Source organism: Abrus precatorius, unplaced genomic scaffold, assembly GCF_003935025.1.
Source record: "Abrus precatorius isolate BTA unplaced genomic scaffold, Abrus_2018 Scaffold7, whole genome shotgun sequence".
NCBI lineage: Eukaryota > Viridiplantae > Streptophyta > Magnoliopsida > Fabales > Fabaceae > Abrus > Abrus precatorius.
This window is the reverse complement of record NW_020874417.1, coordinates 35,830,265-35,850,633: the sequence shown is the minus strand read 5'-3', so window position 1 is coordinate 35,850,633 and position 20,369 is coordinate 35,830,265. Positions and strand designations below refer to the sequence as shown.

General features: G+C 34.9%; 3 protein-coding genes across 3 annotated transcripts; all 3 read right to left on the bottom strand.

The window, feature by feature from the left end:
- Positions 1–80: 80 nt before the first annotated feature.
- On the bottom strand, positions 81–8,496 carry LOC113872420 (protein RNA-directed DNA methylation 3). The gene is made up of 19 exons (XM_027509962.1): positions 8,227–8,496; positions 7,687–7,946; positions 7,415–7,570; positions 7,142–7,300; positions 6,977–7,060; positions 6,489–6,556; positions 6,072–6,407; positions 5,848–5,899; positions 5,592–5,747; positions 5,356–5,499; positions 5,161–5,263; positions 4,921–5,070; positions 4,784–4,838; positions 4,609–4,673; positions 4,363–4,432; positions 3,760–3,796; positions 3,541–3,577; positions 728–3,454; positions 81–501 (listed from the first exon to the last, which is right to left on the bottom strand). The coding sequence occupies exons 1-19, from the start codon at positions 8,429–8,431 to the stop codon at positions 446–448; spliced, it is 4,920 nt and encodes a 1,639-aa protein (XP_027365763.1). The 5' UTR covers positions 8,432–8,496; the 3' UTR covers positions 81–445.
- A 3,058-nt stretch (positions 8,497–11,554) lies between these two features.
- On the bottom strand, positions 11,555–13,852 carry LOC113872421 (protein NUCLEAR FUSION DEFECTIVE 4-like). Its single transcript, XM_027509963.1, has one exon. The coding sequence runs from the start codon at positions 13,808–13,810 to the stop codon at positions 12,038–12,040; it is 1,773 nt and encodes a 590-aa protein (XP_027365764.1). The 5' UTR covers positions 13,811–13,852; the 3' UTR covers positions 11,555–12,037.
- Positions 13,853–18,204: 4,352 nt separating this feature from the next.
- LOC113871908 lies at positions 18,205–20,025 on the bottom strand. The gene has a single exon (XM_027509000.1). The coding sequence runs from the start codon at positions 20,023–20,025 to the stop codon at positions 18,205–18,207; it is 1,821 nt and encodes a 606-aa protein (XP_027364801.1).
- Positions 20,026–20,369: the final 344 nt, after the last annotated feature.

Here is a 20,369-nt window from a genome sequence, read left to right as displayed (position 1 = left end):
CGTTTGATATTTTTTATGCACCACTGCAAAAGCTCGAACTAACTTCTGATTATAATTTATTCATCCCTATGCCTTACAAAACTGCCATCAATTTTGATGTTCGGACATCGTGAATCACCATTGTCAACTCCTTCGGTTATTCATTCCTGACTATTTCACAATATAGAAAAAACATAATCCCAACCCTAAAATCACATAAAAGAACATTGTAATACCACTAAAGCATCCAATTTCAGGGAAGCATATTTCTCAACATTCATAGCGTAACCCGGAAAAAAGGATTGGTATTCATCAGTTCCGCATACAATAGTTAAAAGACAAAAATAATAAACATCAAGTTCTATCAGACAGATTAGAAATGATTTACAAAAGAAAAGTTTGCCATCAGTTACAAATGCCTGAGCTAGAATTCCTTATTTGATATCTAGCACGTTCTAGAAAGCAATTACCATCCACCTTTGTCACTCCCATCACTTCTCTTGCCCCACGAACCAGCTGCACCTACATATAATGAAACAGACATTAAGGAAATAAGGTGAGAATAAATCTGGTGTTCATAAATTTATTAGAAACACGTAAGATTAATACTATTTCGCACATAAACTTTTAATTAATAATGATTCATAAAAATCATTAATTTGCATTGTAATTCTACTTATCTTTTCAAAATTTTAAATTTATTTTTTTAGAAAAATAAATGCAAACCAGTTCATTGTTTCTTCCTTACCATCATCAGCTGATCCTTTCCAACTAGATGACTGACCCTTGTCTGCTGCACTTGATTGGCCCCAACTCAGAACTCCGTCTCCACTTTCACTTCCATCCCCTGAAACAGCACTCCTATTCCAACCCATCTCTTGATTGTCCCGGCCCCCAGAAGTGGTGTTTGAATTAGATCCCTTATTCCACCCACCCTCCTGGATATTGGTCTCTTCAATTGTAGTGGATTTTTTCCAGCTAGAACCGTGGTCCCCATGGGAAGTCCAGCCAGTACCATCTTTAGCCTCTGTGGTCTGTTTTGATTCATTGTTGTTCCAATTATCACTAGCTCCACCACTTACTGAAGTCCCACTCTGCCATTGCTTATTACTTCCACCTCCTTGGTTCCAGCTCAGGCTCTCCTTATCTGCATTTCGCTGGCTCCAGCTCTGCCCATCCTTCTTGTCACCAGTTTCACAATTCCAAGCTCCTTGGGAAGCCCCATTATCTCCAGTGACTGAAGCATTTTCCTGGGCAAAATCTCCCTCTTTTGACCATCCCGCACCATTTTTAGCCTCTGTCAATTGCCCTGACCCCCCATTTTTCCAACTACCACTTGCTGAACTCCAGCTCTGCCATTGCTTATTACTTCCACCTCCTTGGTTCCAGCTTGGACACTTCTTATCTGCATTTCCCTGGCTCCAGCTCTGCCCACCCTTGTCACTGCTATCCTGGTTCCAAGCCCTAGATCCATTATCACTCTTCCACCCTTCAACATTATCCGATCCCTTCTTCCAGTCAGCAGACCCATCCTCACCAGAATCCCTTCTGTTGTTCCCACCACCAGATTGGCCACCCCTTCCTCGACCTCCAAACCCTCTGCTTGATCCCCATCTACCACCAAAACCTTCCCTGTCTGATCTACCACCACCACCAAAGCCTCCACGCTCTCCTCGACCACTGAAGCCTCCACGCTCTCCTCGGCTACCAAAGCCCCCCCGCTCTCCTCTACCCCGAAAACCTCTACCTCTAAAACCTCCTCTACCACGGTAACCACCTCTCCAGTTCCCACTGCCCCCTCTATCATCAGAATTTTCATTTGGACATTCATTTCCAGGATCAGTATGCCCAGAACTCCAGTGGGAATTCCTGTTTTCATTTCCAGCGCCCCAAGAGGATTTGTTAAAATTCTGGTTGGCATTTCTTCCCCAGTTGGAAGTTTGATTGGAATCACCAGAACCAGAGTTCCAATTGCTACTGTTTGGATCTAAAGCCTGGTGTCCACTGTTTCCAGAGTTCCAATTGCTTTTCTTGCCCCAACTGGAATCTTGATTTCCAGAATCAGTTTGCACAGAACTCCAGTTGGAATGTTTGTTTTCATTCCCTGTACCCCAAGAGGATTTGTTTGTGTTCTGGTTGCCATTGTTTCCCCAGTTGGAATTTTTATTAGAATCACCAGATCCAGAATTCCAATTGCTACTGTTTGGATCAGAAGCCAGGTTTCCACTGTTTCCAGAGTTCCAATTGCTTTTCTTGCCCCAACTGGAATCTTGATTTCCAGAATCAGTTTGCACAGAACTCCAGTTGGAATATTTGTTTTCATTCCCTGTACCAAAAGAGGATTTGTTTGTGTTCTGGTTGCCATTGTTTCCCAAGTTGGAACTTTTATTAGAATCACCAGATCCAGAATTCCAATTGCTACTGTTTGGATCAGAAGCCAGGTTTCCACTGTTTCCAGAGTTCCAATTGCTTTTCTTGCCCCAACTGGAATCTTGATTTCCAGGATCAGTATTCACAGAACTCCAGTTGGAATGTTTGTTTTCGTTCCCTGTACCCCAAGAGGATTTGTTTGTGTTCTGGTTGCCATTGTTTCCCCAGTCAGAATTTTTATTAGAATCACCAGATCCAGAATTCCAATTGCTATTGTTTGGATCAGAAGCCAGGTTTCCACTGTTTCCAGTGTTCCAATTGTTTTTCTTGCCCCAGCTGGAATCTTGATTTCCAGGATCGGTATGCCCAGATCTCCAGTCAGAATTCTGGTTCTCATTCCCACTGCTTGATTTACAAGTACCCCAATTTGAAACTTGTTTTGGTCTACCAGCATCACCAGATACTGAGTTCCAATTATTGGCTTTTCCCCAATCAGAATCCTGACTTTCAGCTACAGCACTTGAACCAGATTTCATGCTGCCCCAATTAGAAACTTCTCGGGCTCCCTCACCCAACCCCCTTTCCCAGTTAGAGGTTTGACCAAAACCTGCTGCCCAACCAGATGAGTCGCTCCCAGCCTTACTTGACTTGTTTTTCCAGCCCGCACCCTTATTATCATCAATATCTGAAGCACTAGCAGAGTTTCCAGCTTCTGTGACTCCACTTGTTCCAGAATTCCAGCCACTCCAAGACGATTTCAAGTTTCCCCCATCATCTGATCCACTTTTAAAACCACTGCCTTCAGCCCATCCAGTTGATGTTTCATTTGTTCTTTTGACACTGTTCCAACCAGAGGACCCCCCTTCAGAAGCTTTGTTTGTATTCCAACTGCTTTTACTGTCCCATCCTGAGGGTTGGTTTTCCCCAAAATTTTCATCACCCGTATTTCCAATTTTATGCTCTGCCTGACCCCAGCTTCCACCACCTTTTCCCCAGCCACTAGGCTGATCTGGATCAGAAGCAGTTCCACTCTTTTCAACAGCAGCACCCCATGCAGAGTTCTGATTTGAAGTGTTTTTTGTTTCCCAAGCAGTATTCTCCACACCTACACATCACAATAACAATGAGGCAATTGATGAACACTTACGTTGAAACAAAAACAAGATAAACTATCTGCACTAGAATCATTACCCTCAGAGCTGAAGGGATTTGATGCAGATTCTGGCTTCTGCGATGACAAGAATATGTCTACTAATTAAATTAAAATGCAGTAAAATCATAGACAAAATACAACTGAACGTAAATGGGTATGCAGGCATATATTAGAACAAGGATGGTTACCATACACATGCACAAGGGGATAGGAGAGATAGGAAAGGAGGCACACACAGTCAAAGTTGAAACACATACCGAGAAGCTTGGACCAGAATGGTTAGACCATGCACTCCTGAAAAACATCATCATAAGACAGAATTTAAAAAATAATCATGAATAAGAAAAGAAAAGACTGGGTCTTTGCAATTTTAAATAAACTGGACAATGCTTTAAAACAACACACAAAGATGTCACGACAATAAGCCACTCCTATCCCTTCATATATCAATTAGAGATGCTTCTTAAAGAGAGAATTGTCCATATCAGGACATTCAGAAAATGAAATAAAATATCAAAAGGACACTACTTATATCATGCTTAATTTAGCTGTGCTTTCTTAGTTTTAATACTTAATCATAATTTCATTTATGCTTTATAATTGTCTGAAATACATCTTAGGTGTGCTGCCATCTTTATCATACTGCAGCATGTGCTCCTCTGAATTTATGCATTATAGCCGATAATTTGCCATTCCCAAATTTAATGATTTTTTAGATTAATGAGCAATAACTGGATATTATGAAAACTTTCCTTTTGATTGATGACTAAGTCCATAAAAATTAATTAGCCAGATTATATGTTAGTTGACTATAGTGCAGAGGAAAATCAAGTAAATTAGCTAATAGGATTGAAATATACCTTTCAGCTGATGTCCCTCCAGTATTCCATCCAGCACCACCTGTGGACGTTCCCACTCCATCCATCCAACCTTTCCAATTGTCAATATTCATGTCTCAATAAAACATTAATGGCAAACAGAGTGAACGCAAGGTAGCAACCATGCAAGTCAGTTGATACTGTAAACAATTTATGGGTAAAATCTTCTCTTGGTGAAGGATAATAACAAATAAGCTGATAATAAATTAGAGAATGAGGAATTCCTACCTCCAGAGCTGCCTCCAGTACCCAGCAGATCAAATGGCTTCAATGAACTAGAATCTGGATCACCGCTGAAATAAGGTACATACAGAAACTCAGGACAATATTCACAGGCGTGGTCAAAGAAGTCAGTAAGAATTAGTTGTGGCATATACGGAGTTATTGTCGATGCTAGAAATACCTTGTTGACATGGCAGTACTCTTGCCTTGAACCTCAGAAAGATGCTCACATTTAACTGAGTAAAATAGGTTTGTAGAACTTGTTACAAATATTAATTTGATATCTCAAGAATCAAGAGCAGACTGTCATATACAAACCTGTAAGAACCTTTTGCTGAGAATCTAGTTTCACAGTAACGTCAGAGCGGCGCAAGGCAATGACACGGCACAGGTATCCCTTCAAGGGACCTATCCTAATTCTCAATGTCTGACCAATAGTGAACAAGCTATTGTTGTCCCTGCGGTTAACTGCATGCACAATTATTGAATAGAGGAAAATAAGAAATAAGCATACCCACAACTAAAAGGTTTGTCAAGGAGTCATGTATCTTTACAGACATTCACGATTATTCTCTCTTGTTTGCCATGGTTTTTTCGGTGATAGGGGGGATCTTGGTGATGACGGTTCATCTTCAAAGACTAAAGGCCCTGGATTGCTATCCTGAGAATGGATCAATGTGAAGGACATAAAAAATTCATATGAAGTCATCATAGAGTTCATAACCTAGCAGGATACTAGAAATAAATTCAAACCTTTCCACTGCAATCACCAACAGCAAGCTTGACTTTCTCACACATGTTAGATTTACAGGTGAAGTAACCTCCATTTTCTTCCTGATTTCCGTCATATAAAAAGACAATCCCTCTATAAATTTGCTTTACAATGCCTTGTTTATCCTGTAAAATGAGATGAAATAGTTTCAAAATATTATGTGAGGCATGAATATTACAAGTATACCACAAATCCCATTTAGAAATAAAAACCAGACCTTAGATGGACCCTCCAGAACCTTAACACTATCATTAACCATTATAGTCTTGCTGTGCTGATCTTGGGCACTAAGTTTTAAATCACATAGCCCACTCTTTATGTCATGTCGTTCAATAGTAACAGCAACAGGTCCATCAGAACTCTCTTTTATAATCTATAACAGATAAGGAAATTAGAATAGAACTTTCCAAAGCAATGGATGATTCTCAATCAAAAGCTTGAACAAATGACATTGCATAAGCTGAATGCTGTACCTTGTAGGTATCATCCTTATCCATGCCTACTATTACACCAAAATCCTTCTTACTGCAATGGCAAACATTTGGTAGAGTCAATATATACACACATCCATATATTTAGGAATGTGCAAGTACATCTATGTGCATGCCACATCTGCATGTTTGTGTGTACGTCAGGGTGAGAGAGAGATGCAAATTACATGGCATCCTGAATGTAACTAAGTTGAACAAGGACATACCCAAAACACACAAGATCATATAGCTCAAAACCATTTACCACACCAGAACCTGATGAGCTCTCCCCTTTTCCACCACCCTTGTCAGCCCTTATAACCCGTTTTTTCTTTGAGTCACCATAAAGCTGAGATAACCACTCCAAATCATTTGATTCATTGTTTTCAGAAGACCCAAACTTCAACAGCTCCTCCTCTGTTGGTACAACACCCCATAAACTTAATGAATCTGGAGATACTTTCTTGTATACATATCCATCCTTGAGCATCAAGCCATCCAGAACCTCAAAAACCTTGCCAGTATCTCGATCACGTCTAAACTGTATGAGAGGTCGGAATTCCCTGCAGGGTTATTGAAAAATAATCATGATAGAAAAAACTACCAATCAAAAAAGACCAAATTATGAGAATATGCAACATTACTCAAGTTCGCTTGAACTGATTAATCTTGGTGCCGGTACAGCAGCCTTTTGGCGACTATACCCTCCACCCTGTAACGGTGAGTAAAAAAAATCATCAACAATTATCCTATCTATATTGAGTACATGGCCACTGGAGAACAACAACAAAGTCAGAAGGGGATCGTGTGGAAATAGAAGTTTGCTTGCTCTAAAAGATAACTACATGCTTCATTTGAAAACAGAAAACACAACCTGTAACATGAGTCCACTTTTATTTTATGTTCATAATGACATAGCAGAGATTACCACCAGAACTTTTTCATTGTTTACCGGGTCTTATGATCAAATCTAATTACAGACAAAACAAGAGAATAGACTGTCCATTAAGTTACAGGCCTGATGCCAGTTGGAGCAGTTTCCTGAATCTACTAAACAGCAGAAATTTCCAAGATGAACTGCAAAATATAAAAAAGTAAAATAAGATAATCATATGGGAAAAGGTCTCTTTACAAATTTAGCAGCCAGAGCTTGCAGATCAATTCTCGGAATAAGCTTCACTGTAACTTTTTTGCGTGTATTATTCACAGCCACAACCTAGAAAGGTATAATAAATATAAGGAATAAGTTGGATAGCAAATACAACTCGAAAACATCACTAGGGCAGTCATGCAGTACCTGTGCTAGGTCCCCCTTGTAATTACCACTTTTTATGCGTGCCCACATGCCCTCAGAAATCTCAGGGCTTCTACTTCGAACATAGAAAAGATGAGGAACTTCACCTCTCGGCACAGGTTGCACTCGAGTGACATAGATACCAGGAATCCCTTTACATGCCTGAAGCAGAGCGATAGTACCAGATGAAAATAGAATTGGAGCATGGTCAAAGCATTTCACTAGTAAATTATATCAATAAAATAAACTGAACAAAATCCCCAGCACAGAGATTACCTCATTTATATCATACTGCTTCTCAGCTTCAATGTACACAAATCCTTTCATATGATCTACTGCAAATGCAGATATTATCTGCAATTTAGTACCCAGTGAATTCAAGTCAGCAAACTTCTGCATCAGACAGCAAGCTGAAAGCCTCTCGCGCCCCACCTGCATCGGCGAAAGCACAGCAAAGGATGAACAAAAGGAGCACCGAAAGAAGTTCGAAGGCGATGCTAGGAAATTTATTTAGCAAAAACACTAAAGCCATGTCTTAGGAATCATACAGTGCATTTGACTTTCCAGATGGTTGGAACTAAATCCTTGTCACCAGTATGTAAGAAGCTTGGGTCAATTGTTTTGTCATCAAACTCGTCTTCAGCAAATGAGACAAATCTAGAAGGGTCTCCGTAGCGTTCCTCCATCATTCTATCAAATTCCTCTTCATCCACCAATTCCTCTTTGGGGACAAATGGGAGGCTACTCTGGCCCTTAGCTGACTCGTTCATCATTCTTGGTAACGCGTCAAAATCCTCGTCAAAAAATTCTGTTCACAGAGGGTTCAGACAAGCTAAGGGAATGTATGATACCACTGAAAATTCTTGCGTTGAAAACTGAACTCGAAAACCATGAAATTAAATGAAACTCAACCATTTCTCAATAATGTATCCTCGAAGCAGAGTGAAAACATCTAAAAGAAGAAAGGACTGAAAATAGAAAGGAACATATAAATGAGGTAGAAACCCTAACAATTATCTCAAGAGAGTAGCAAATTAAGAAATGCAAGAACAGGAGAAAGTGAACTAGGAGGGATTCATATTATATACCATCACTGAAATCGCTGTCGTCGCTATCTTCGCTTTCCTCAACGTCAGCGGTGTCTTCGAAAAACTGGAGCACTCCTCTATTGTTCCTCTTGCGGCCGCCGCCCGTTTTGTCATCGTCGAAGCCGCACTTGCGCTTGCCGGCAGGAGATTTTCCGGCAACATCCTTGGCCTTGGCTTTTCCCTTGCCCTTGCTCTTGATCGTCATTTCCAAAGAAAATGCTGAGCGAGACCGACGCCAATTGCATGCAGAGAGAGAGAGAGAGAGAGACGAAGGAGGAAGAAGAGGAACTGAGTGAGTGAGGTGTAAACTGTTCCTCAAAAATTAATTTGTCAAACAAAAATGGGAACCTTCTGCCACGTGGCATGGGATTACCCATGCAGAGACACTTCGTATTCCAGAGAGTCAGGCCCGGCCCAAAATTAATTTTACATTTGTTAAATCCTTAATTTTAGGTACAAAATTATTATTGACCAAAAAAAAGGTACAAAACTATTTGTTTCCAATTTTGCCAAACACAAGGACAGAATAATCAAATCCCATTCGTTTGTCTCATTGGGAAAGCAAAGAAACATTTTATCAAAAACAAGTTTAACTAAAGTGGAAATAAATAAATATATTTAAAGTAATAATGAGAGTGTATTCTTTTAATTAAAGTTAAATATTTTATAGATCTAAATTTATTTTAAACCGATACTACCATATACATCATTAGCTTACACAAATAAAATATTTTGTCACTTGCAATTATTTCATTGCAAAATTCAATCATTCCCGTGAAGGAAATAGGAATACTGTTAATGATCCTATTGAGTTAGCGTATCTTACATTTAACTGAAGAGAAAAATAAAATAATATATATATATATAACTCTTTCAATTAAAAGATCGATAAAAGTTTGTTTTCTTGTACTTGACTTTTTTAAATACTTTTTTGAAGTAAACAAAATTTCAAACATTTGTATTTCAATCTTTATTTTATATATTTTGGATGTTTTAAATTTGTATGATTGCATGTGTATTTACAAATACTCACATAATATGTAAAATGTTCACTCTTTTTTTTTTCTATTAAATTTTCACTAATTTTATTACAACATATTCTTCTACTTATCAACATTTTAGACTATGACGCACGAGAGTGCACCATAATAATTTATCATTTTTTAAATACTTCGTATAAAGAAATATATCAAAATCATGATAAACACTGATGTGTATTTAACACATAAGATAATTCATGTAAAAAAGATTAAAAAATATATGATCAATATTTATTTTTAAATATGAGAAAATTTTATATTATATCTTTTTATTTCGTTATAACATGCAATTTATGGATTATAAATATTCAATATCATATAAATATACACTAACAAAAGAAAAAAAAATATACAATTACTTATAACCCGAATAAACTCATTTTTTAGTTAGTTTGGTTTTAGTTTTATTAGAAAAAGAGGTTAAATCTAACATTATTTAATACTGAAAGTATTGGGTGATAAATGATAAATATCACCCAATATAGATAAAATAGAATTGGGTAAATTAAGAAACTCAACTGGGCATATGAAACTTCTGAAGATCTTGCATGCAGATGCGATGGCGTCGACTTGCTGCATTCATGATGCTGCTTCTAGTACTTGTTTTCTTTGCGTCAGGTAACACGTTTTTTTTTCGTCCACAACATGCTCATATGTTTTCATTGGGCTTGTCTTCTCTTGGGCCTTTCTAACATTTTTTTTGTATCCATGACCCAGAAAAGAGGCAAATGTTATTCAGGATATAAAATAAGAATTACGTATTCCAAAAAATAAATAATTTGAATATTATTCGATAAATATTTAACTAAAATAATTTATTTTAAAAAACAAACAAGTTTAGCTTTCAATTTAAGGTACAATTTTAAAATAAGTATTTAATGGACAACTACATGATAAAGATTCTCAATTTATATAGAAAAATATACATCGTCAGTTATGATTTTATTTAAAATTTCATTATTTAATTTTATACTTAAATACATTTTATTTTATTTTCCTTTCTTAACTTATCTCTTTTAACAAATATTTATTAAATAAACACTAAATTATTAAATTTAAATATATTTAAAATACATTTGATGAAAAAAAAATAACCAAGTTACAAATTAACTAAATATTATAAGCATAAAATTTATAATATTTCAACTAGTTAAACCCCAAACTCTAAATATAATCAGTTTAAGTAGATGAGTTAAATTTAAAAATTATATTTGTTCCAAACTAAATTTAAACTTTAACTGTCCAGTTTTGTTCTACTTATTCATAAAAAGTGTTCGAATCCACAACTCAAAAGATTTTAAACAAAAACTTGTTATAAAGTATTTTTTATAAATTGTTTAGGAACTCTTCTAAACATACCCATAGTCCAAGTGTTTGCATCGTTATTTAAGGAAAAGTTTTGCAAGCTGGCGAGTACTTTAAGACAGCGTTGAACCATATGCTACAAAGACAAACTCGCCAGGAACCAATGAATCCTTTGTTTGTTATTGCCATAAATCGTTTGAGAAACAGAGGTGTAGTTTATTACAGTCTGCAATTAGTCCTCATTAGTTTGTACTTCCATAATGGAGCTACTGCTACACGTGAGCATGTTCACACTCTCAGCCTGGCCAAGTATTTTTGCAGCTTAAAATAATGTTATTTTGACAGTATTTTCTCACAACATATCTATAATAAGAAGGAAAGACAAAAGGAGAAAAAAAAAGGAAAATGGAGTTATGGAAAATATTATAAAACTTTAGAGTAAAAATAGATTATCCCTTTCAGCTAGCACGTGGGAAACACCTTTGCAATAGTCTTCATGTGAGTGAACAGTGCAAATTTGGATTCATGGAATGCAACCTAATTGTGTATAATACGTGCAATCAGGATAAGGTATAGGCAGTATAGCAGCCTGCCATGCAAAAATGCCAAAAGAAAGGGCGTCCTTTGGATAAGGTCTTCAAACTCAAAAAATATTTTTTTTTATATAATAATAATATTTACAAATTAAAAATAGTGATTACTAAATTAATAATAATAATTTATTAATACTATCTAAATACTTAAAACTATCATCCCATTACTTAATATAACTTATTCTCCTTCCATTAAAAGTCTAATGTATTATTCATCCCCTCCATTCATTAGCATCGTTTTTTTTTCCCTTCATCCTGTATACAGTTGTATTCTTTTTAAAATGACATGTATCCGAGTTTGTCAAATCATCATTTAACAAAGACTAAAGACTAAAATCAATGATATAAAAAAAGAATAAGAACTAAAATAAAAAATAATTCTATAAAAATTTAATGCATTTTTGAAAGATTAAAGTGATGTTTAACCTTAAAAAAGATAACTTTGGTTGTGTACTTTAATCTTGAGATAACTTTTGACAGTGAGTGACACAACTGGATGTCAAAACAGGCACACAGGGTTAGGGAAATGTTGCCCAAACAGAACAAAGTGGGAAAGTAGTAGTTGAACGTCAATCATATTCTGACTTCAATTCTCCATAATTAGCATATGAATGCAGTGGATGAAAGACAAGGAGAGGAAATAAGAAAAAAGCTTAGCTGTCTATATTTTTCTTTGCGGTCGATGACGTAGTGGCTGGGGAATTGAAATCCAACTATTGCTAAGCTCACTTTATCGTCACTTTTTTATTTAAATAATTTTGTTTAAAATATTTTTGTTGCTAAAATATTATAAAAATATTTTAAACAAAAAAAATTTAAATTTGAAGAGTAACAATAGATCCCTCTCACAACTTGAATCTTACCCTACATCAATTACACCCCACGTTTGAGTTCTTGTCCTCTCTCGCCACCGTTTTGGACCACCGTCATCTCAGTGGTGGCTTCTTCGGCCTGCTCCCGGTACCTCTTGTATATGTCACCCTTATAAAACTTAATAGTCCTGGCCACCAAAATCAGCGAAATAATGACACCAAAAAATGTGGCTGCAGTGATAATAACGAAGGACAACTTGAAGCAACTGGTCCCAACACAACTCAATTCTTGCCCAATTTTCCTTGGAATACCCGTTGCAGCCAATTGCTTCATAGCTTCTTTATCATACAAGTGCCCTGCGACCCTGACATTAAGCACATAAAGGCCAATTGGGCTTGCTGCACCGCCGAAGTTGTACAAAGTTGAATAGTATTTGAGCCCAAACAGCTCTGAAATTATGGCAAAGACCAAGGGCCATTGTGCGCCGAAACAAAACCCAATGATTATAGAAGCCACGTAGAGACCATTGGGCACATTAAATGCTACAAGAAGGTGACCGACACAGGATAAGAGGAGAGTTAGCGTGAGCATGAGTGGTCGAGGAAACTTGTACTTTGTTAGAAAATGTTCAGAAACGAAACCAGAGAAAACCCTTCCCAGATAATTCCAAATGCTTACTAGGGACACGAATGTGCTTATGCTTGTCTTTGGGTATCCAAATGAGGTACCAATTTGACCCAGATTGTCAATTGCTGTCAGAGTGCCACCAACACCACAAGTAGTAGCGAAGAACAGCAATATCATGTCTACGCTGAAAAGGGCTTGAAGAATGGTATAGTCCTCACCCCTAGCTGGTGGGCTAAAAACATTCTGCCACCATCTAGTTTCTTCAACCTTCGATGTTGGAGCCGAGAGCGAGTTACCATTTGCAGACTCAAACCCTCCTCCGTCTATTATTTGCACTGGCACTGGATCAACCAAAGCAAGCTTCTGACTCTCTCTGATCTTGTACTGTTCAACAAAAACAACAGCAAGAGGGAGAAAGAGAAGGAAAAGCACCACACCAGCACTCACCCCATACTCACTCTGAGAGAAAGACACTTTTTTCTGCACTACGATCATAACCAAGAGAAACCCAGCAAGTCCAAGAGAAATATACAAAAACTTATAGAAAACGCTTAGTTCATTAGGTTGGCGAACCGGTTTCATGTAGCGAATGGTTCGAAGAAAAGCAAAGGAAATAGCAGCTGGAAGCCACGCTATGAGCAAAATCAAAGACCTCGAGTCGGTGTAATAAAAAGCAAAGTAGAGTTGCGTGATGATAGCTCCACTAAGACCAACATAGCCTTTGAGGATACCCAACACAACCCCACGACTCTCAGGGAAGTTCTTGACGCATGTGACTAAGGAACCAGTGTTGGCAAAAGACTGAGAGTTAGCACCTATGCAGATGTAGAGACACATCTGCCACACTTTGGGTGTTGCTATTCTTTTAGTCACCGCAAGCCATATCATGAAGTAACCGAAAAAGTTCAAAACGGAACCCATGGCGAGTACCACCCAAGGAGGAGTGATCTCATTGATTAGGCCTGAGAGGACACCAACATTGCCACCCAAGTCTTTGAAGAAACTAAGGAGGTTGAGGGTGGTTTGGTCGTAGCCGAGGTTCCTTTTTATATCTTCGGAATAAAGGCCAAACATGTAGGTGGCTCCGGCGACTGCCATGATTAAGAAGGAGGCAAACACCACGAACCACCGTCCCGTTACAACTTGGACGATTAAGCCCTTCGTGTCGCACAGACCACCGACGGAGCCCATACTTGCAACCGCCATGTTTTTGAGTAACAGAGACTGTTGCTGTTACTGGTTTTGAGCAACTGCTAATCCATACCTAAATGCTACCGTATATATAGACCTTATCATGGATGGATCCAGAAATCGAACACGTGTGTATATCTATGTATAATAATAATAATAATAATAATAATAATATTTATATACTTTAATAATATTTTTATTTTCTTCCTTTCATTGTATTATTGCATTTATGATTCGGATAAATTATAACAAATTGAGAAATACATATTTTTAAAAAAAGTTTTATTTCTGATTTTTAATTAAAAGACTAAATCTGTTAACATTAAATTTTAAAATCTAAATATAACAAGATTTGTATTAAAATTTAATATTATATTAGTTGGTTTCCTTTTGAAGAAGTTTTAACTATAGTCAATAGATAATATGGATCATCCTTACTCATTGGTTGACTATAGTCCACGGGGGACCAATTTTTCAGCCAACCATCAAGTTTACTACACAATCACCGTTCAATTACGAATTGGGACCACACGGTTTTCAGAAGCATATGCAAAGTCGCATCATGCTTTTCGAGGACGATATTTTTTAATATTATTTTTCTATTTTTGTCTATATTTTTTCTCATTTTCTACATTAAACGATGTACAAAAATTCTGATATATAGTATGAGTTAACATTGATATGATATTAGTTCTTAAATATATAAAACAACCCTTTTCAACCATTAATAAACTTTAAATTTATTATGTTTTTTTTTGTTCACACCAAGATTTCCTCTCCCTTTAGTTGTATTTAAGACGTGTTTAATTAGCTTCCCGTTTATTCAACTGGAATGTGAGTTTCTTCTACATAATGTAGCGTCGAACAACTGAACACAACCAAGTATTATATTTTTAAAAAATATTATTTGTTTTGAAATTGTTTTAATCTTCTAGTTCAAATTAATTTAATAAGTAAATAATTTTATGCTAAATAAAAATAATAATTGAGGACCGCCTGGAATTGCTTGCATAAATTGAACTTAATTAGGTAGTTAGCTAAACTTGCAAAACAGGAAAGATTAATTATTTGTATATAAATAGGCAGTGTTAAATAATAAATATATTTGGATAGGTCCCAAATATCCCTAGTAGTAATACGTAAAATATAAAAATTATAAGTATAATTAAGCAAATTTTAAAATTCTTTTCTGAAAACTGACAAATATTTGGTGCTACACTCGCAATGGAAACTCAAGTTCGAAACATATATGTGTAAAAATTGTTTGAAAAACATATCACAAATTCGTAAAGCATGGTTAGTCTAACACCAATGGTATTGGCACGTGAAACGTTATAATCAAGCACCAAAGTCCAAAGAGGATAACTTTGCTCGCAAAATAAAATCTCAGTAATATTTCAAATTTTAAAGTTAAACTGTACTTCAATAAAACAAATAAATATACGTAAAATTAACTGTATATTAGTATATATTTTTCTGTTTATTAAATAATTTTGTTTTCCATTAATTATACTACATTTACTGTTTTGTATTAATATAAATTACAAATTATTTATTATTAAAAAATAATTATTAATTATTATTATTTTCATTTAGAATACATTTAATTTATAAACATACTTTAAAATTTACCTGCACATTAATATAATGGATATATACAAATATATTTTTAATATTGTCATTTAATGTTATTTTTATTAAACGATATATATAAGCCATTTGATAAAATATAATAAATATTAATTTCTCAATTGAATGTTATATTTGTTAATTAAAATATATTTATATGATAAATGAGTTTTTATATTAGTAAACAAATATTTTAACATAGCACTAAATAGAAAAGTAATTATTATGAATTTAATATCTATAAATGTATTAAAAAAAGCTGTCCTGAATTTTGATTATTATTTAAAATTAATTTAATGTATAAACATGTTTTGAAACAAAAAAAAATCCACATCAATATAATAAATAAAATACTAATCAGCTCCCGCCTTGCAATTTTAAATGAATTATAAGCATATTTTTAATAAAATTTTACTATTCATTTATTACTTAAACAGTGTTATTAATAAACGAGATCCGTCAAATGAACGTGTATAGTCTGTTTATATAAAAGAAAACTTTACCATAAAAAATTAATATCATATTTCAATTTCTTTTAGATATTTTCTAAAAAGAAATACATTTTTATATATTTTTTAAATATTAATGAAAACTGACCAAATTAAATTGAAAAAATTAATTAATTCAGTCTGTTCTGTTTTAGTGTTTAAATTTAGCTGCATTAATTTAATTTTTTTACTAGAAATATTTTAGATTTGGTTGTGTCTATTTTTATGCACATTACACACAGCACACACCGAGGCCGTTTTGATTTTTGAATAAGCTTTTCAACCTATTCTTACAAGAGAAGGGAAAAAAAAAGGTTAAATAAATAATATTTAATTTAAAAATTAATTTCCACACGTTAACATTTTTATTTGTTTACAATTTGACAGACATAATTTAGTTTTAATTTTAAAAAATGATTATTTATCATTTTTTGTTAATAAATTTATGCATATTAAATTTTAAAACATTTGGCTATAATATATAGTAAAATCGTGGAGATAAAGAGTGAGATATATAATTATTGGTAAGAAACATGGTATAGAGATTTTATTGATGTATGATAGCTATGGAATCAATTGCTTATACATAATTTTTGTCTCATTAATATAACATTTGTCTTTTGTGTCCAATCGTGAGCTAGCATCTATCTGTCACTTCTTCAGAAAAATAAAAATTTTTGTCACCAACTTGCCTTTGACAGTTTGACACAGTTATCCAAGAACGCTGACAATTTTTCCCAGAGGGTGAGATATTGACAACTTGGTTATTCTTTTATTGGAAATTAAATATGATATACATTACATTTAATTTAAAAATAAATTCAAATTAAATATATATTTTTATTATGTTAAAATATATTAAAACAAATGTTAACAATAATTTTTTATTATATTTTTTTAATACACATCTTATTATTAATTAAAAATTTTTAAAATTATAATTAGTAATTAGTTAAATTAGAAGTGATGTTTGAAAAATTTTGAAATTATCAAAACTTAAAAAAATAAAAAGATGTAAAATAGTGTTACTAGTATTTTTCACCAATTAATATAAATGATTTAATTAAATTGTATTTTTACATAAATATATGTAAAAAATGTGTCATAATTTTTTAAAATAAATTTAGATTTTTTAATAAATTTTATACTCATTGTTTCGATTCAAGAGTAGCCCATTATTTGCAAAAACAGGTTGGGCCATATCAAGTTTTACTTCAAAGAAACTTGATCTACTTTTGAAATTTATTATAAGATGAGTTCCATCTATATTTATCTGATATAAATATATATATTTTTTAATTTAATTCAAATTTAAAAAAGTATGGTGTGACATAAACAAATATTTTAAAGCGTATTTTAAAATATTTTTTCAAAAATAAGTTAATAGCTAGGCGTAAACTTTAAAATAAGATAACAAATATATAATTTAAAAATATAACAGTAAAAAATAATAACAATATATTATCAATATTACTATACGTGTCTACTTAAATAAGCTAATTATTATTAAATTTAAAAGGGATTTAAATTTTTAAATGGTTTAAAATCTATTATTCCATACCGAATTTCCATACTGAAACGAAGAACTATACAGAAAACGAACAACTTTAATATACGGAATAAAATTATTAATGAACAACTTTAGAATCAATAAAATTATGAAAGATCCACATAAGAAAAGTCGTTTGCATGTCTTAGGTTATTTCGTACAAAAATAGAACCAGAATAAAATATAACAGTATATTTCATTCTATTATCCTTATTTATATCTATCCTATGTATCACTTTTTTAATTTTATGCCCTTATCTTTTTTAATACACCAAACATTTTACCATCAACAACTCGTATTAGGCTTAGGCGAGACTCTTGACAGGTGTAGCCAGCGAGCTGGTTATGGTCATGTTCCATTTACGAATCTAAGATTTTACTATTACACACCCTTTCAATGTATTAATTAAGAAACTTACGCTGAAGCATTCAGCCTTAATAGAAGATAACCACACATGCATTACCCAACCACTTGCAATTAAAAGAGCAAACTCGCATTAAAGTATATCAACTATTACAATAACAAGACAATCATGTCTTGTTTCTTCTATTATATTCCTTAGAGTTAGAATCAATGCTAATAAAGGGGCACGTCGCTTTGTGTGACCGAGAAAATGAAAATTATACAGCACGGCAAAGAAAATGTAGCACAACGTTACATATTATATGGTATAAGATGTTTGACATTATTAAAATTTTGTTTACACTTTAATTATGATCTACATCATCCTTTTCCATATGTCCTATTTCTGAGTTGCAGGCACCAAGTGTTGGCCAAGTTTGGCATCTTGGCCTTCTCTGCCACCGTTCTCCACCCCCACCATTTCAGCTTCTGCCACCGTGGCATCTTCCCGGTATCTCTTGTATATGTCACCTTTGTAAAACTTTATCGTCCTAGCCACCAAAATGAGTGAAACAATGGCACCAAAAAAAGTTGCAGCTGTGATAATAATAAAGGATAATTTGAAGCAATGGACCCCAACACAATTTAATTCTTGTCCTGGCTTTCTTTCTAACCCCAATGCTGCTAATTGCTTCTTGGCTTCTTTGTCATACAAATGCCCAGTCATCTTCACGTTAAGCAAATATAACCCTAGTGGACTTGCTGCGCTTCCAAAGTTGTACAAAGTTGCATAATATTTAAGCCCAAAAAGCTCCGATATGATGGCAAAAAGTAAAGGCCACTGTGCGCCAAAAGAAAACCCAATGATTACCGAAGCCGCATAGAGACCGTTTGGAACATCAAATGCTATCAAAAGGTGACCAACACATGATAAGAGGAGGGTTAAAGTAAGCATAAGAGGACGAGGAAACTTGTGTTTTTGTAGAAAGTGTTCGGAAACAAATCCAGAGAAAACACGTCCTAGATAATTCCAAATGCTTACTAGGGAGACAAAAGTACTTATGCTCTTCTTGGGGTATTTAAGTGAGTTTCCTATCTGACCCAGATTATCTATTGCAGTCAACGTGCCCCCAATACCACAAATGCAAGTTATGAATAGTATTAGCATGTCGATGCTGAATAGTGCTTGAAGTATGGTATAATCCTCACCTCTTTCTGGTGGACTAAACACATTTTGCCACCACTTGGTATCGTTGGAAAGTGAAACCGTTCCCTTTGCTTGTGTTGGCGAGTTAGTATTACCATTCGGGTTGACCTTTTCACCCTCGGTTATTATTTTCACTGGCGAGGGATCAACCAATGCAAGCCTTTTACTCTGCCAGATCTTATGTTCTTCAATAGAAACAATAACAAGTGGGAGGAAGAGCAAGAAGATGACCATAGCAGCACTCACACCATACTCACTCTGTGTGAAGTTGACCCTTTTCTGTATAATGATCATGACCAAGAGAAACCCAGCAAGGCCAAGAGAAATATACAGAAAATTGTAGAAAACCTTTAGCTCATTAGGCTGTCTAATCGGCTTCATGTATCGAATCGTTCGAAGGAAAGCAAAAGATATAGCAGCTGGAAGCCAACCTATGAGCAAAATCAAAGCCTTTGTGTCATCGTAGTAAATAGCTGAGTATAGCTGAGTGATGATTGCACCACTAAGACCCACATAGCCTTTGAGGATGCCCAACACAACCCCACGACTTTCAGGGAAGTTCTTGACACAAGTTACTAAGGAACCAGTGTTGGCAAAGGACTGAGAGTTAGCACCTATGCAAATGTAGAGACACATCTGCCACACTTTCGGTGTTGCTATTCTTTGAGTCACTGATAGCCATATCATGAAGTACCCAAAAAAGTTTAGTATGGCACCAATGGCTAGCACAATCCAAGGTGGAGTGAGCTCGTTGAGGAGTCCTGAGAGGACACCAACGTTGGTACCCAAGTCCTTGAAAAAACTAAGGAGGTTGAGAGTTGTTTGGTCATAGCCAAGTGTGTTTTTTATGTCACTTGAGTAGAGACCGAACATGTAGGTGGCTCCTGCTGCAGCCATGATTAGAAAAGAGGCAAACACAACGAACCATCGACCCGTGATGACTTGGATGGTGAGACTCTTCATGTCTCCCAAACCATGAACACCGATGGAACCTGAACCTCCCACAGCCGCCATGTTAGTGAATCGCAAACACTTCTTGCTAGTTGTTACGAAATAGCTAGCAGTAGCAGGTTGCTACTAAGTGCAATTGCGTCGAAATTCAAGTCAATATGCAGTATAGTATATATAGACTTGGCAAACAGGCAAGAGTAGAAATTACGTTCTCTTGTGAAATTTTCTTTTTCATTAATTTGTTTCTACTCTTGTTGTTCAGAAAATTATTTTTTTTATAATCGAATATATCATACTTTCCAAGAGAAGAAAAAGAAGCACAAAGTTCGTGTGCAAAAATTAAGGCATGAAAATAAAAAACTAAGTTTCGAATGTCAATGGGATAAATATCTCATTAATTACCTCTA